This window comes from Onychostruthus taczanowskii, unplaced genomic scaffold, assembly GCF_017590055.1.
Source record: "Onychostruthus taczanowskii isolate IOZ18803 unplaced genomic scaffold, ASM1759005v1 scaffold75, whole genome shotgun sequence".
Lineage (NCBI taxonomy): Eukaryota > Metazoa > Chordata > Aves > Passeriformes > Passeridae > Onychostruthus > Onychostruthus taczanowskii.
Genome location: NW_024505339.1, coordinates 2,394,732 through 2,412,655, shown reverse-complemented (window position 1 = coordinate 2,412,655; position 17,924 = coordinate 2,394,732). Strand labels below are relative to the sequence as shown.

The 17,924-nt window shown below is 52.5% G+C and overlaps 1 protein-coding gene across 1 annotated transcript; it reads right to left on the bottom strand.

The window, feature by feature from the left end:
- Window positions 1-6,722: 6,722 nt before the first annotated feature.
- On the bottom strand, window positions 6,723-14,174 carry ASL (argininosuccinate lyase). The gene is made up of 16 exons (XM_041423088.1): window positions 14,112-14,174; window positions 12,750-12,944; window positions 12,076-12,159; window positions 11,713-11,769; window positions 11,380-11,477; window positions 10,652-10,729; window positions 10,333-10,410; window positions 10,137-10,189; window positions 9,748-9,810; window positions 9,462-9,576; window positions 8,735-8,819; window positions 8,504-8,563; window positions 8,157-8,240; window positions 7,883-7,963; window positions 7,380-7,486; window positions 6,723-6,963 (listed from the first exon to the last, which is right to left on the bottom strand). The coding sequence occupies exons 1-16, from the start codon at window positions 14,121-14,123 to the stop codon at window positions 6,813-6,815; spliced, it is 1,401 nt and encodes a 466-aa protein (XP_041279022.1). The 5' UTR covers window positions 14,124-14,174; the 3' UTR covers window positions 6,723-6,812.
- Between the last annotated feature and the right edge of the window lie 3,750 nt (window positions 14,175-17,924).

The window sequence follows — 17,924 nt, the reverse complement described above, 5'->3', positions numbered from 1 at the left end:
GAGGGGCGGGGCTGAGGGTGAGGGGCGGCCGGTCGCGATTCCTGTCACGATGCTAATCCCTGTCACGATCCCTGTCACGGTCCCGATCCCTGTCACGATCCCTGTCACTGTCCCTATCCTGATCCCTGTCATGGTCCCGATCCCGCACCAACGGGATGAGCGACTGCAGAGCCCCACAGGGGCAGGGTCCGGTCCCACGGTCGCCGCCGGACAAAGCCACGAGTGTCCCGGCGTAAAGGCGCCTCCAGGAAATTTCAGGCTCCGTCCTGGATAGCTGGATTTCATCGAGAGGCGAGTGGTCTCCTCCCTTCCTCTCCTCTCCCCTCCGTCTTATTTATTACTTAGGGGTTTAAATGTATTTATCACCTACTTTTACTTATTTATTCATTTGCTTACTTATTTACACTATTTATTTATTTATTTATTTGTCACAGGAGCATTTACGTTGGAAAAGACCTCTGAGGTCACCAAGTCCAACCTGTGACCCCCTGTCACCCAGAGCAGGGCACTGAGTGCCACATCCACTCTTCCCTTAAACACCTCCAAGGATGGTGATTCCAGCTCCCTGCACAACCCGCTCTGATGTCTGGTCACCCTTTCTGGGAAGAATTCCTCCTGATGTCCAACCTAAACCTCCTCTTAAGTGCAGCTTAAGTTTATTATTGTTGCTTGCTTACTTTTGGTTATTTCTTTATTGCCTGCTTGCTTACTTCTATTTACTTTCAGAGTCTCTTGTTGAAGTGTGAAGGTTAAAAGTTATTGGAAATGGCAAAAGGGGCGCTGGTGGCTTCTTGGGGAGAAGAGGGAGGGTGAGCTCTTGAAGAACCAAGACACAGGAGCAGCATTTCAGTGAACCAGACACTTCAGTGTTTATTAACTCCAGATCAGTGGCACGGGATCTCTCCCCACACTCTAAGCCTGTTCCTTGAGCCTCTTGAGCAGCTCCCGCAGCTGCTCGATCTGGGCGGACACGCTGCTCTTGGCGGTGCCGCCCGCGGCCGTGTACTGCTCCACGCTGCTCACCACGCTGAACACCTGCGCCACGTCGCTGCCAAACAGGGGGCTGGGGGCACAGGGGCTGTCAGGGGGCTCTGGGCCGCTCCCCCTGCCCAGTGCCTGTGCAGAGGCTGAGGGAGTGAGGACGGAGCCTTTTCCCCAGGGGAAACGCTCCTGAGCTGCTGCTGCCTGACATCAGCTCCAAGGGGACATGGAGGAACCTCAGAGCCAAAGCCCTCTGGGGGCTTCCTGCTCAGGGCAGAGGTGTCTCCCAGCCCCTCCAAGAGCTCCTGCCCATGCCCACGCCCATTCCACCCTGCTGGAGTGGAATGGAGGTGATGTTGTCCCTCTCCAGTGTTTCAGCTGGGATATTCAGGACAGGAGGATGTTGAGGTGCTGCCCAGCCCAGACACTTTGGGGAAGGCAGATGAGGGAGGCTGAGCCCTGCCTGTGCAGGGAAGTGAAATAACAGAGGTACAAACCTGATGCTCTTCAGGTCCTCCAGGCTGAGATTGTTGATGGTGATGCCTTTGGTCTCGGCGAGGTGGACGGCCTTGCCAGAGGCCACGTGGGCTTGTCTGAAGGGCATCTGCAGGGGGAAGGGGACAGAGCAGAGGGGACTCAGCTCAGTTCCTCTGCATCCAAAGAAATCCCAGCTCCTGCTCTCACTCTGGCACTTACTCCCTTCCGGACCAGGTAGAGAGCCAGGTCAGTAGCCAACATCTCCGGGCTCAGAGCCCTCTCCATGCTCTCCTTGTTGATCTGCAGGGGGAGGATCCCAGGGACACGTTACCATCAGCTCCTCCTTGGGGCATGTTAGTGGCAGGGTGTGGGGAATTCATCTGGAGCTCTGAAAGAATGCTCTGAGCAGCTGGCAGAGCCTGAATGCACCAGGCTGCCCCAGAGGAGGTGACTTTTTACCTATTCATTACCCTCCACCCCCTTGCTCATGTGCTGCAACACATCCAAAATAACATTAGGACAATGTGCTGATGCTTCCTAAAATCCCAGATATTATGAGTAGTCCCAGGGGGACATTTACCACTGCACAGCAGCTCTCTGTCGATTCCCAGGGGGTTTCCAGCCAGAGCTCCACTGCCAGGGGAGAAAGAAACAGAAGTCACCCATGAGACCCCAACTACTATCAGATCAAAAGTGAGCTCTAGTCATGACACCTCTCTGAAGATTTCCCTCCTCCAGTTCACTTTGATTTCACACTGTGGTCTGAGGCTCATCAAACCCTGAACTCTGGACTAAACCAGATTTTTTCTCCCAAACAGGAAGATTTACTTAATGGAAGCCTTGTAATCCTTGATTTTTTCAAGAAGAAATAGAAAAATATTTGTATGGTGAATGTCTTTGGAGAGGCAAGCTGAGCTGCAGTGTTTATGGAAGAGAAACCCCAGTGGCTCACAGGATGGACAGATCTGCCTCTTGTCTTTATCTCAGAGCAAAGTGAAGGCTGAGGATCACAATAAGAAATAAACTTTACCTTCCCAAAGGCAAGACATTGATCCTCCTCTTCACCTCTCCCAGGCGCTCAGAATCGCGGGTCAGAGCAACAGCATGGCTGGGGAAGGACAAGGGGGAGAGAGCACGTGAAGCAGGGAATGGCTCTTTGATTTCCAGTCATTATCCTGCCACGCCTGGAGCCTGGGAACCCACCTCAAACCTGAGGAGCCTGGGCAGAGCCAGGGGGACACAGGGAATTCCTGTTCCAGTTTGCAGGGCTCCCTCTGGTTTGTCACCAGCCCTGGCTGTCCCCTCAGCAGAGCAGGGCCCCGAGGGTGCAGAGGGTGGGAGGTGCTCACCTGAGCAAGAACTGGCTCCATCGGATGGGCTGAGCTTTCTGCAGGTGGGTGTAGCCAGGCAGGATCACATCGATTTCTCTGGGAGGGAAAGGACAGAGAGGTGAGCAGCAGAGGCAGCAGGGAGGGCAGGGACAGGTCTGTAACTCCCTGCACAGGAGATCCTGCAGCTGCACAGTCACACAACAAGCCTAGGAGTGTCCTGCCCCAAAAAGGCATGGAAAACAGGGACTGAGGAAAAGGACTCACATGGCAGCACGTTCCACCAGGGCCTCAATGAGCCGCAGGAGGTGCGTGGAGATGATGGAGAGGGAGTTCTTCATGAACAGCTTCAGGTCAGTCACAACCTGTGGGGGATTGGCCACAGCCAGGCCAAGCACAGCAGGACAGATTTAGTGACCAAATATTGCTCAGCAGAAGCCCCTGGCACTGTTATCCCCTCCTGGTGCTGTGTGATGGGAAGGGAAATCTTCCTCCTGTGGGATGTATCCCTGGTCACTGATTTGTGAAAGCTGCTGTTGCTTTCCATGGACAGAACCAAAATCTGTTATTTTCAGTGGACTTGTCAGGTATTGTCAAATTTGAAGCAGAAAATTCCCAACGAACACAAATTGATCATCCTGAGGAAGACTGATCCTGAAAGATGTGTGCACCCAGCCAGCAGAGTCAGGGGTTCTGGAGGTTTTCAGAGATGTCAGTGGAATGTTGTGGCCTTTTACCAGCAGGATGCAGCCCTGCAGATCCCACTCCCCTAGGTGGATGAGTGACTGCAGCATCATTAGTTTAAAGCCATCATTAATTTAAAGGGAATACAGGCTGGAGTGTGTCAGGGCATGAGAGAGATGGCATAAAAATATTGAATTAATGAATTGAGGTGGAGGAATACAAAAGAAGAAGGCTGGCAGGACAGATGGAAGCTGATCTGTGCCAGGGCTTTACCAGCCAGACAAAACACTTTAAAATGTTTTCCCTGGTGACTGTTTCCATGTCCCTGTGCCTGAAAGGACAACAGGACAGAGCCTGCAGGGGTGAGGGTGTAGCCATGTGTAAAAGGCAGCTTTGTTAGAAAGCTGAGGGAAGGCAGAGAGGGGAATCAGAATTGAAAAAGAAATGTTAGAGCTCCGCAGTACTCATTTGGTGCACCCAGGAGCAAAATTAATGCTAAGTTAAAGACCATTCCAGAGGCTCAGCACTTGACTGGGGACCAGGAGTATCCAGTATTTAAAGCTTCCCATCAAAGCAAAAAGGGTGTCAGCAGAAACATTGCAACATACACATTTACAACCCAGAAATCAAAGCTGAAAGGTTCATTTTAGGCATCTCCAGGACTCTTCGGAGCAGTGGCTGTGCAGCCTGGCAATGACAAACACTGATTGGAACATGGAACAGATTTGGAGAGCAGAAAGTGAACTCGCCAGGATGCCCGGTCACGTCTGGGCAGGGAAGGAAACTGAAAACGCAGCTTTTGTGCCGAGCAGTGTTTATTTACACAAGCTGCTGGGAAGTGCGAGTCCCAGGCACGAGTATCGGCCTTTCCCAGGAGACAGCGGCAGGAACGCGGAGGCCCCGGGACAGCCCCGCTCGGCTGAGCACCCCCGACAGCCCCGGGGAAGCAAAGTTCGCTCACCTCGGCTGCTGCCATCGCGGCCGTGCTGGCTCCGTGTGCGCCGCGGGGCCGCTGCGGGGACACTGCGGGGACACTGCGGGGCGGCTCCGGGCACCGGCCCGGTCCTGGTCCTGCTCAGTCACGACCCCGATCCCAGATCCACTCCCGGTTCCGATCCCAGCTCCAGTCCCGGTCCCCGTCCCAGCTCCGGTCCCGATCCCGATCCTGCTCCCAGTCCCCGTCCCAGCTCCGTTCCCAGTCCCGGTGCCGATCCCAGCCCCAGCTCCGGTTCTGATCTCAGCTCTGTCCCGGTCCTGATCCCAGCTCCAATCCCTGTCCCAACTCCACTCCCGGTCCCAGCTCCAATCTCGGTCCCGATCCCAGCTGCAATCCTGGTCCCGATCCCTGTGCCGGTACCGATCTCAGCTGGATTCCTAGTTCCGATCCCAACCCCGGTCCCGATCCCAGCTCCAGTCCCGCTCCCAGCTCCAATCCTGGTCCCGGTCCCGGTCCCGGTCCCGCTCCAATCCCGCCGCGCTCCCGGCGCTCCCGCAGCTCGTCCCGCCCGCCGGGGCGGGGAGTTCCCGGGCCAGCCCCGCTCCTGGCCCTGCTGTGCAGTGGCACGGCTTGTCCCAGTGCCTCACAGCACACTCAGGAACGGCATCCCCGTTTTCTTGTCCCCTTTCGGGGTTTGCTGTCCTTTAACCAGCCCCGGTGTCGTAATTCAGCTGGGAAGGAACCTAATCCGGGTCCTGGGGTCCTTGTCTGGAGCAGCAGGACCCTGCCGGTGACACCCAGCTGCCTCTGGCGGCCCCACAAGGTCCTTTCGCAGCTGGATTTCCCGTGTAGTGCCCTCAGCATCCATCTGGAGCAAGGCTCAGACTCCGTATGTAGCCACCGAAATTCACCGCTTCTCAAACATTTCCACCCGTGATTATTTCTTTTTCCTTTCAGACTTACAGGTTTGAGGATGCACAGACTGTCACACTGTCTACACTGAGAAAAACTCTGAACCATTTTGTTGCCAGATTCCTTCTTCTTCTGGAGTCCCTCACTTTTAGTTTGGAAGAATGGTGAGCATGAGATTTACATCCAGAATGACCCAGCTGATAATCAGCCTAAGTGAATTCCTGGCTCAAGCACCTTCCTGTGGCCTGTAATGAGCAGGGGTTTGAAACCAAAACCTAAATCCCAGTGAGTGAGAGAAGGGTGATGGTGAAAGTCTGAAGACACTGTGGACCACACTGTAATGTCTGTGGAGCTCCACAGGCCCCTCCAATCTAAAATATTTCACAATTTTAAGAAAAGGGTGGATGGGTGGGGAGTACCAGTAAGTGTAAACTACTTATTTAAGTAAGAGACTAAAATGTGGTAGTCTGCTGCTTCCCCTTTCCTTGCATTCTGGCCCTGTGCCACCAGCACAGGCCATGAGGGACAATGCCAAACTTTTGCTGCTGGGAGCAAGAGAAAATCTGTTTAGCTGAGGATCTGAAGAACTAGAAGATACAAACAGGAAAAATAAGGGGAGTAGCATGGATCAAGAAAGTTTGTGGGAGGAAAAAGAACTGTGAGGGAGAGATGAGGAAATCTCTGTTCTTCTGACTGCAGGTGTTGAGTATTGGTGTTACCTGTAGCTTTCTTGTTCCTTTAGCCTGGCAGCTGAGTGCGCAAAAGTGATTTCCTGGCCACGGGTGACCAGTCTGGAGAGTGAGACAAGAGCTAAAACAAGAACACAGCAGGAAGGAAGGGAGCAAACACAAAGGAGGTTTGTGGAAAGGTAATTGAAATGTGCTTTTTAAATGCCAAGTGAAGGGATTTGTTTAAAGGCCAGAATAAGGAGGGACTGAGAGTGATGAGAAGTTGGAAAAAGGGAATTTTGCTGTTGCTGACCCTTCTTCCATGTATTAAAAGCACAAATGCTCCAAAGGTGCAAGCACTCTGTGTCTCTTGGGGTATTTTGGCTGGAGATTAACTGCTGACAGTTTATCCTGTCTGTGCTGCAGCCCTTGCCCCAAAGCTGGTGAGGCAACACCTTTGTTATTTCTGTTCCCTGTGTGTGTTCCAGACCTGCAGCTCTGAATCAACAACGGGCTGCTGCCTCAGCATGGGGAGAAGGGGCTGAGCAAAACTCCAGTTTTGCAAGGCTGAGGTGGGAAAGGAATTTTGCTGGGTAAAAAGAGACAATCCCCATCTGCCAGCCTCTCCTGCAAGAGACACATCCCCAGCTGCAAGGGAGGAGAGCTCACATCCTTTCAAACATGGGCTGAGCTCAGCCCCTCCTCACCCCAAAAAAGCAAGACACAAGAGCAGGATTTCAGTGAACTACAGACACCCCAGTGTTTATTAACTCCAGATCAGTGGCACAGGCACTCTGCTGCAGGCACGGGATCTCTCCCCACACTCTAAGCCTGTTCCTTGAGCCTCTTGAGCAGCTCCCGCAGCTGCTCGATCTGGGCGGACACGCTGCTCTTGGCGGTGCCGCCCGCGGCCGTGTACTGCTCCACGCTGCTCACCACGCTGAACACCTGCGCCACGTCGCTGCCAAACAGGGGGCTGGGGGCACAGGGGCTGTCAGGGGGCTCTGGGCCGCTCCCCCTGCCCAGTGCCTGTGCAGAGGCTGAGGGAGTGAGGACGGAGCCTTTTCCCCAGGGGAAACGCTCCTGAGCTGCTGCTGCCTGACATCAGCTCCAAGGGGACATGGAGGAACCTCAGAGCCAAAGCCCTCTGGGGGCTTCCTGCTCAGGGCAGAGGTGTCTCGCAGCGCCTCCCAAGAGCTCCTGCCCATGCCCACGCCCATTCCACCCTGCTGGAGTGGAATGGAGGTGATGTTGTCCCTCTCCAGTGTTTCAGCTGGGATATTCAGGACAGGAGGATGTTGAGGTGCTGCCCAGCCCAGACACTTTGGGGAAGGCAGATGAGGGAGGCTGAGCCCTGCCTGTGCAGGGAAGTGAAATAACAGAGGTACAAACCTGATGCTCTTCAGGTCCTCCAGGCTGAGATTGTTGATGGTGATGCCTTTGGTCTCGGCGAGGTGGACGGCCTTTCCAGCAGCGATATGGGCTTGTCTGAAGGGCATCTGCAGGGGGAAGCAGAGGTGGCACTCAGTGACCAGGCAGCTGGGCTGCTTTTCCATGAGGAAAATGGATGTGCTACTTTCTCAGCTGGCCTTTTTTCCCTTAGAGCAACGCAAGCTGAATCTGGCAGTGCTGGGGTGGAAGAGGGGAGGATTTAGGAATAATGATGATGATCAAGGAAGAGGATTTAAGGATTTAGGAATAATGATGATCAAGAAATTTGGGTGTAAATTACTATGAAGTCTCCCGGATAGCACTGCTTGAGATGCATGTAAAGGATGTGTTTCCAGTTTTCGTGGTTGTTGACTGCTCATCACCATGGGGCCTCATCCCAGCTCCTCACTGAGCAGTTGTGCATCCAAAGAAATCCCAGCTCCAGCTTTCCCTCTGGCACTTACTCCTTTGTGAACCAAGTAGAGAGCCAGGTCGGATGACAGGATCTCAGGGCTCAGTGCCTTCTCCATGTTCTCCTTGTTGATCTGCAGAAAGGAGGGGCAGAGGGAGATGTTATCTATCATCTGCTCCTCCTGGGGCACATTAGCTCTAAGAGGGACCAAAATGAGCAGTGTGGGTGAGGCACTGAAGAATTTTCACTTTAGAACCAGTCTGGAGCCCTGTCCCCTGTGTTACAGAATGTGCTCCATGTTCAATACATAAAAGATGAAGCTTTACCTGGAGGGTGGAAATCACTCCAGTGGCAACCTGGAGCACAGCATTCAGGGTGTCTACGACATCAAAGACAGCCTCCTTGTCCTCCTGTGTTGGAACAGTGATGGAAATGGCTCTGAACCAGCCTGGTACAGCACAACAGGCTGAGCAGCCCAGGCAGCAGAGCAGGGATGGGATCCCAGAGGCTCCTGCCATGGCACTCAGGGTGTCACCTGCAGCATCCCCTCCCTCAGCCCCTATCCCAGCACACAGCCATGGGCTGTGCACAGAATTGGAGTGCTGGGACAGCTCAAGGGCAGAGGATGACTGCGTCTGCTCAGAGATCCTGTGGAGAGGAACAAGGGCTCTACCTGCAGGTCCTTGTTGTAGGTGCTCGGCAGTCCTTTGAGGACCATCAGAATTGCAGCCAGCTGCAGAGGGAACAGGAGAGGCAGGGAGTGAGGTACAGAGCAAAGCACAGCCCCAGGGCAGCTCCAGAACCCACAGCTCTTTCCAAAGAAAAGGCAAGAAGAAGGAGATTCTCCAGCCCCAAGAGGAGCAGTTTCCTCTCCCTCCTCCTCCTCCTCCTTTTTGGGGCTCACCCGTCCGAACACTCGCCCGGCTTTGCTGCGGATCAGCTCCAGACTGTCGGGATTCTTCTTCTGAGGCATCAGGCTGCTGCCAGAGCTGCAGAGAAGGTGTGTAGAGTGCACTGGTGAGCAAAACCCTCTTGCTGAAATCCCAGTTCCTGCCCTCTGAAAGGAACTTCTAAATCCCCTTTCCTAGTACTCCTCTTTAGGGTGTAGGAAATCAGTGAACTGAGGGTGCTGAATTTCTCCTGCTTCCCACAGCTAAGCCTTTGGTTCTGCACCTTGTCTGGAGCTCCCACACAGCCCCACCTCTCACAGAGGAAGGAAAAGGAGGGTCCCCCTCCAAGCCACTGCAAAGGTGGTGTCATCAGGCTAGGCTAAGTGATCTCAGGGTGGGAGGGCTGTGGCTGTGCCACCCTGCAGACAAGGAGTCTGTTGGGATTGCAAACCCAGCCATGCAAGGAAGGGCTCTGGCAGCATTCCCAGCACAGGAGGAAGTTCTCTCTGCCAGCAGATCCTGGACAGGAATTGTTGGTGAATGCAAACTTGGTTAAGTTACAAGAATGACAAATAAGTGACCATTGCTGAGGAATATTCACCCTGAGGCTGCCTTTGTGCCGGGCTCTTGATGCTGGCTCAGCCTCATGCACAGACAGACCCCAACCACTGCCTCACCCAGCATGGGGAGCTGAGGAGGAGAGGCTGAGGGAGGAGCCCTCTGCCCAGAGCTGAGACCTACCTGTAGGCATCAGAGAGGGTGAGGAAGCCAAACTCGCTGGTGCTGTAGATGATGAGATCCTCAGCCATCTTGCTGAGGTGGATCATCAGCAGGGTGGCAGCAGAGAGGAATTCCACTGCAGGGAAGGCAGGAAATCAGGAGGGGAAAAGGTGCTTGGACAACCCAGGGAGCCCTGAGTGGGGCTTTAGTTCCTAGTGATGGATGTCAGTTCTTTATTAAGGAAGGGTGACTGCAAAGGTGTCAGGAGCTGCTTTCCCCCGTGCTGGGAAGCTTTGGCTGTGCTTACCCACAAAGTCCCTCTCGCTGACGGCATCCATGCTGTTCAGGCTGATGGAAGCAAAGTCCAGCTCTGCAAGGAAGGGGATGGACACAGGAGGTCACAAGGGCCCTGGCAGGAGCCTGAATGCACCAGGCTGCCCCAGAGGAGGTGACTGTGAGCCCTTGAGCAGTCCCAGCAACACAAACACTTTTAGTGGGGTTTTTGTTACGATGCCAGACAGGCAGAGTGCAGCAGGGACTGCTCTTCCTCCCACCTCACTGGCACTGCCTGTCTCTGCAGCAAAAATCCTGGAAAATGAAAGGCTCTGGCTCCAGGATGGGGCACTGTGGTGCCATTCCCTCCCTCCCAGTTGTGACAGGTACTCCCATTCCCCTCAGGCCCAGGATAACATTTACCACTGCGCAGCAGCTCTCTGTCGATTTCCAGGGGGTTTCCAGCCAGAGCTCCACTGCCAGGGGAGAAAGAAACAAAAATGAAGCAATCCTCCTTTCATATCCCTCCAAAGCTGAGCTCTGGGAAGCAGGGAAGGCATCCCTGAAGTCTTTGCAGAGCAAAGCAAGGTCAAATGATCACACAAATACTAGATCTTACCTTCCCAAAGGTAAGACATTGATCCTCTTTTTTATCTCTCCCAGGCGCTCAGAATCGCGGGTCAGAGCAACAGCATGGCTGGGGAAGGACAAGGGGGAGAGAGCACGTGAAGCAGGGAATGGCTCTTTGATTTCCAGTCATTATCCTGCCACGCCTGGAGCCTGGGAACCCACCTCAAACCTGAGGAGCCTGGGCAGAGCCAGGGGGACACAGGGAATTCCTGTTCCAGTTTGCAGGGCTCCCTCTGGTTTGTCACCAGCCCTGGCTGTCCCCTCAGCAGAGCAGGGCCCCGAGGGTGCAGAGGGTGGGAGGTGCTCACCTGAGCAAGAACTGGCTCCATCGGATGGGCTGAGCTTTCTGCAGGTGGGTGTAGCCAGGCAGGATCACATCGATTTCTCTGGGAGGGAAAGGACAGAGAGGTGAGCAGCAGAGGCAGCAGGGAGGGCAGGGACAGGGACAGGGACACAGCAGAGCTCCTGGCAAGGTCACAAACTGAGCATCTTTAGGCTGTGTTGTGCTGAAGGCTGTCCATCTCCTGTCAGCCTTCAAGCCAAGCACACTGGGTTTAGCTATTCCAGAGTGGTGAATCTGCCCTGGGCCTCCTGGAAAGTTGCCTGGAGCAGCAACCCCTCTGTGGCAGGCAAGGATTCCCCAGCCCACCCCAGGTCTGGAGTGTGAGGAGCAGAGCCAGACAGGGAGGTAACACAGCTGAGCTTTTTCTCCTACAGAAAAACCTGAAACATTTTGTCCCCTCCTTCTGATGGGTTTGGTGCCTTCCAAAATCTTGAGGTGGGACCTCCCACCTCAACTCCTTTGCCAGACATGAAGGAAAGTTTCTCTGAGGAAGGAGAAAAGTTTCTGTGAGGTGAACTCTGGATAAAAAGGGGCCATTGTGTCCCCTGGACTACCCCAAACTGCCTGGCTGTGACTCCCTGCACGGGAGACGCTGCTGCTGCCCAGTGGGGTCAGACAAAGGACAAACCAAAGAGTCTCCTGCCCCAAAAAGGCCAAAGTTATGGAAAACAGGGACTGAGGAAAAGGACTCACATGGCAGCACGTTCCACCAGGGCCTCAATGAGCCGCAGGAGGTGCGTGGAGATGATGGAGAGGGAGTTCTTCATGAACAGCTTCAGGTCAGTCACAACCTGTGGGGGATTGGCCATAAAGAATGTCACACATACAGTGACAGCAAGGCAAACCCCTCCTTCTCCTGTCTGATGGGAAGGTGCATCTTCTTCTCATCATTTGGTCATATTTCTGTGGTAATGTCAGCATTTCTTGCTCTCCAGGAAGAGTTCCAGAGACCATTCTGGACTGAGGTGTCCTGAAGTGAGGTAGAGGAGGAATACAGAAGGAGAAACAAAAATATTCTGTCCATACCTGATCATTCCTGCTTCTGCCAGTGTGCAACTTCCCAGCTACGTCTCCAATCAGCTCCTGAGGACAAGAGCAGGATTTCTGTCAGCATCCCTGTGTTCTAAACAGGACAATCCACATGAGCTCATCTCCCTGCCTGGAAGGGACTCAGCTCCAGGATCCTGTGAGTAACCTGGGGTGTGTTCTGGGGAAGGGCAGCTTTGGGTTCTGTGCTTGTACAGTGCCACAAAAGGGGGCTTGGAGACCCTTGGCTGTGCCCCAGGGGCTTCAGTGCCAGCAGCTCTAAAGGGATTTCCCAGAAGGACAGAGGGACAAGCCCTTAATGTCAGGCAGAGGGTCAGGAACAAGAGGCTGGAGGAGCCAAACCTTCAGCCTGCGCTCGTTGGCAGTGTGGATATCCTCATCAGTCTGGATCACACCAAAGACTCCCTTGGACCATTCCTCAGAGATCTGCAAACAGCAGAAACATCACAATTACCCTGCTGTGCCTGGGGTTGTGAATGTCCCCAGCAAATCCCAGCTCCTGGCATTCCCAGAAGTCTCATGCAAACTTTGCCATTCAGGCTGCTTGCTGCATCCTGATCTTCCATAGTATTGGTGGGATTCACCTCTCTAGCCACGATAACCCTGCAGTGTTGTGGAGGATTTAAGCATTGCAAGGAAAAATTCAGCTTAAATATCAGTGATTTCTTTAGCATCATCCACAAAGCTTTTCCTATAAAACATTGCACAGACTCATCGTTGTCCAGGGTGGTTGAGCAACAACAATGGATATTTTATAAAAGCACTTCTCTGCTGCCTCCTCTTCCCCCCTATACCTGCTATGCATTGCCTCCTGCCAAGCTGGGCAGCCAGACTCAAAATTCCACATGCCAGCAGGAAAAGGATGTTCTTACTTCACACTGAAATGATTCCTAGTGACTGCTCAGTCTGAAGAGGACACGAGGACATTTAAAGGCACTCTTTAAAACAGCAAGATGCTGTCAGGTAAGGAAAGATTCATTCCAGCACACATGAGAGATTGTGAAGGGAAGAAATACCTTTTCCAAGCCACTCAGGATCTTCTCCAGCTCAGTTTTGGACAGGATTCCAGCCTTCTCCAAGGCTTTGGCATAAGCGATGCTCCCCTGGATGTCCACCTCAGACAGTCTCTGATCAACAGTAATGGAAGCGCTGAGCATCTCCATGATGGGATCTGTGCTCCCCACAAACCTTCCTGCCATCATTTTGTCCCCCTGCAAGAAATGAAGAGACACAGATTTATGGATATATCCCCTAAAAATCTCTTCATGTCATCCTTATCAAAGTAAAACTGAGGACCATCTCAGGAATGGTTTTATTCAGTCTATACCAGCAAAACCCTGGATTTAGAGCATTTCACTCTCACTAGAATTTAGTCTTTGAGGTTGCAGGTCTGGCTTGGGATCCTCCAAGATATTCGACTTCTGCAGGACTCTCTGAAAATAAGCATTAAGGTGTGTGGTGCAAGACCAGCAAGGAACTCTTTTTTTTAAGGCAGCCTCTGATTCTTGAAATACTCAAAAAATCCCACTTTTTAAGGGAGACTAGAAGAAAATATTCAGCTGTCAAGGAGCTGTGGGCCAGCACAAGCCACACACTCTAAACCACTCCTGTAACTACAAAGTGTCTGAAGTTACCGTTTGAAGCAGCTCCAGAGCCCACGCTGTTGTCGCGTAAAATTAGGATAAAACCGGCAAAATTAGGATAAAACCGGCAGAAAGGGAGGCCTGGGTGCCTCTCAGTGTTACAAATGTTCGAATGAGATGCAAAGGGAAGAGAAGAGCCCAAGGCATCCCCAGAGGGGCTCGGCAGGTGCGCGGCGCCGGGCGGGCGGCGGAGCTACCATGGACAGCGGGCAGGGACCGCGGCAGCAGCGGCTTTTCCCCGAGGATTGGCGCAGGGAAGGGAGGAGGGAGCCTGGGGGGCAGGATGAGGGCTCGGGGTGCCGGAGCTCTGAGTTTGTCCGCGGGTGGGGGGGGAAATGGGGGAAAAAAACCAAAGTTTTGCACCTCCTCGGTGGACAGCCCGTGATGGGCAGAGGGGACAGGGAGTGAATGGTACTGCCGGGAGGGAAGGGCTGGGGTGGGAAGAGGTGTCCAGAAACATCTTCGCTGCCGGGATCAGAGGTGGGACGGTGGATTATTGCAGCAAAGACGTTCGCTGTGCCCTTTTCCATTGAAAACCCGGGAAAACCACTCATAGAATCATTAAGGTTGGAAAAGACCTCCAAGATCAGCGAGTCCAACACTGCCAGGACCACCCCTAACCCACGTCCCCCAGGACCACACGGACACCTTTCCTGAACCCTCCCAGGGACGCTGATCCCACCCCTTCCAAACGGAGCAGAGAAGGACCCGCAGCAAAGCCAAGCTCCCCCTCACCTCGGCTGCCATTTCGGACGACGTTTTGCTGGTTTGTGCAGCGATCCTGGCACTTGGTGCAACCTGCGGAACAGCGCGGAGATGCTCAGCTGCCGCCGTGCGCGCTCCCGGTTCCCCGGACACCCCTCCCGGTGCGCTCCCGGTTCCCCGGACACCCCTCCCGGTGCGCTCCCGGTTCTCCGGGCATCACTCCCAGCCCCGCTCCCGGTTCTCCGGGCATCACTCCCAGCCCCGCTCCCGGTTCTCCGGGCATCACTCCCTGCTGCGCTCCCAGTGCACTCCCAGTTCCTTGGGCATCGTTCTAGATGCACTCCCAAGTCCCCGGACATCGCTCCCGGTGTGCTCCCGATTCTCTGGGCACCGCTCCCTGCCCCACTCCCGGTGCACTCCCAGTCCTCTGGGCACCGCTCCCGGTGCGCTCCGGATTCTCTGGGCATCGCTCCCGGTGCACTCCCGGTTCCCCGGGCATCACTCCGTGCCCGCTCCCGGTGCGCTCCCGGTTCCCCGGGCATCACTCCGTGCCCGCTCCCGGTGTGCTCCCAGTTCCCCGGGCACCGCTCACCTGCTCCGCACGCAGCCCCGGCCGCTCCGTGGCTCGCTGCTCCCCGGCCCCGCCGCCCCGCTTTTACAGCCCTCGGCTCGGGGCTGGCGGCTCGGCCCGCCCCGCCGGGGCGGGGTGTGCCCGGGCCCGGCCCCACTCGGGTCCCCCCCGTGTCCCCCGTGTCCCTTCCCACCCCTGCGCCACGGCTCGGGGACAGGGATGCTTTGGACAGGGAGGCTTGGGAGGGATGCTCGAGTGATGCTTCTCCGCCGGCGTGGCTGCTGCGCTGTGGACAGGTCAGGAACATCCTTGGAATGCTTTTCCGGCAGTATGGCGTGTCTCTGTGTCACACCCCTCTAATGAACAATCTTTAATATAAACAGAACTGATCCAGCACTCTGTGCACATTGCTACCCCGGCAAACACAAAAAATAGATGGGAGCCTCTTGTCGTTTCCCATCTCTGCATTGATGAAAGTGTTCACCCCACCTGGAAAGATGCTGCAGCCCCATTTGGGGCCCCCCTGCTGTCGCCAGGTTGTGGGGTCACCTGAGAGCCTCGGGCAGTGCCTGTGGGGCTTGGAGTTGTATTTGTGGCAATAACTTCTATCTTAAACTCATCACACCCTGAATATCATGGAATGAAGTGACTGATGGAAAGCACAAGGGACCTTTTAGAGCAGCAAAGCTGTGGCTCAGCACAAAGTTCTCACAAACTCCTCAGACAGAGCATTTTCTGCAGCCCCTCCACAGAAAGCTGAATATTTGCTGCTTTCTCCAAGTGAGCTCCTGCAGTGCATTATTTCTCCATGTACATTGTCCAAACCTCTCACAGAGCTCAGGAGACATATTCCAGCTTTCTCATCCATGTTTTTGTTGGATTTTCCTCCCTTAAACTGACCCTCTTGTTCTTTTTCTACTGTTCTCTCAGTTCTACAACTTATCCCCTTTTCCTTTTTCCACTGGGAAACTGAAACAGTTCTCAATTCTTTTGCAGTCCTGTTTCCTCTTGTGAAATCCCTCATTTTTACCACCTTTCTTGTCTTCTTCACCTTTTCAAAGTGTTCTTGCCCTCACTCTGGGCTTTGTCAGGAGATTGCCAATGTGTTGTGAAAACATTAAGCACTGGGTTTATAACTGGAGTGAATGGGTGTAAATAAGATTTTGCTAGCCCGTGTCTGATATTACATGTGACAGGGGATATTCCATCCACATGGGGTCTGTCAGCAATGCCACTGTGGATTTAGCAAACTTCCCAGGGATTAGTTGGCTTGGAGTGCTCTGCTCAGCTCCTGCCCCAGTGTGTATCTAGGAAATGATGAATTCTCTCTTTTTTTTAGCTTAAACAGGCAAGAACTATGTTTTCTCTATAATAATCAATGTAGGATGTAGATTAATATTTTTATAATGAGAGTGGAAGTAAAACAAAATGCAAGCAGAATTCCTCAACTTAGAAATGAACATTGAAGAAATAGGATTTCTTAAAGATGCTTGGAGCTGGAGAGTTGAACTTTTTTGAGGGGAAAACAGTAAAATAGCAATGCAAAATATACTTCCTAATGCAAACTGAAGTGCATTCTCATTACTGTCTTCTCCATTTGTTCTGGTTTGGATTTCTCCAATTCCCCTCATCGCCTCCCAGTGATTTATTTGAAACAGAAAGATTAACTTCAAAATCCTCATCCCACAGTTAATACTGGGAAGTTCTGAAGGAAAAGTCTCCTACTTCCTTTCTGGCACAGGGGATGGCAAATCAGTCCTATATCAATATTCCCAGCTCCACCCTTTTGGAGGTGAAAATAAGTACTGGAGAGTAAATTGCCAATTCTGCAGCACAGAGAAGTGTAATTAAATACATTTGCATATTCTCAAATATCTGAACTTTATTACTTCTGTAATCAATCAGTCTCTCTCTACTATTTCACTTTTTTGCTGGAAATGGGCAATGCTGAGGGAGTGCAGCTCCAAAGGAGCTTTGGTGGCTCTGCAACTCCACTTTTCACAAGAGGACTGTGAAGAAAAAGGATGGCAGAAACAGCTACAGTGCACCTTCTTTTAAAAACATCATTTTTTAGCTGTCTTTTTGCTTTGGAGAAAGAAAACAGATCCATGATCTGAACGTGCCGTGCAAACGCACCCTCAGCTCTGCTGACACGGGGCCCTGCTGACATATTTTTGTTCAAAAAACCCCCAACTTTGTTTTTAACTAATTTTTGAATGTAAAACGCCAAAAAAAAAAAAAAAAAAAAAAAAAAAAAAAAAAAAAAAAAAAAAAAGAGAAAAAAAAGAGAAAAAAGAAACAAAATAGACACCACAGGGTGCTGAGCGAAATGCTGAACACAGTAAACATCTTTGATGACAAAGAACACAAATACCCTGCAGATCTGCTGGCAATAGCAAGCCCTGGGCCCCCTGCTTTCAATAGTTAACAGAGGCCCCTCTCTCCCCAAGCCTTACTGGTAACAATCACAATGTTAAAATGTTGACATGCTAAGCACATTTGGAAAAACCCATGTCTGCATTCCCTATGGATGGTGTAGCATCGCTGTCTAACACCTAAAGAGCAGCAGTTAAAGCCAAAGTGACCTCCTCACCTCAGCCCTGCCCCGTGGGTTCTCTCCTGATATTCCCTGTCACGGTGGCAGTGGGGATGGAGCTGAGCCATATTTGTGTTTACAGCCTGCCAGGCTTCCTGTCTCCACTGGGAAATGTTTAGGGAATCTCTTGCAGGGGAAAAAAAGCTGTTGGAAGAGGTGTTTGTGTCATGCTCCTCCATCCCCAGCTGAGTCTTCATGGGTTGTACAAAGCAGCACTGGAAAAACATGTCAGGAAAGCGAAATTTTGGGGAAAGGGTGGAAAAAATGTGTCAGGAAAGTGAAATTTTCTGGGAAAAAATGTGCCAGGAAAGTGAAATTTTGGGGAAATGGTGGAAAAATGTGTCAGGAAAGTGAAATTTTTGGGAAAGGGTGGAAAAAACATGTCAGGAAAGCAAAATTTTAGGGAAATGATGTAAAAAATGTGCCTGGAAAGTGAAATTTTGGGGAAAGGGTGGAAAAAACATGTCAGGAAAATGAAAATTTGGGGAAAGGGTGGAAAACACATGCCAGGAAAGCGAAATTTTGGGGAAAAAATGTGTAAAGAAAGTGAAATTTTGGGGAAAGAAATGGGAAAGGGTGGAAAAAACATGTCAGGAAAGCAAAACTTTGGGGAAAGAAATGTGTCAGGAAAGCGAAATTTTGTGGAAATGGTGGAAAAATGTGTCAGGAAAGTGAA

Coding starts and splice junctions, on each gene's coding strand:
- ASL (XM_041423088.1), bottom strand. Junction 11,770..12,075: donor CCAACGAGCGCAGGCTGAAG/GTTTGGCTCCTC, acceptor TCTTGTCCTCAG/GAGCTGATTGGAGACGTAGC. Junction 9,811..10,136: donor CAGAGAGCTGCTGCGCAGTG/GTAAATGTTATC, acceptor CCTTCCTTGCAG/AGCTGGACTTTGCTTCCATC.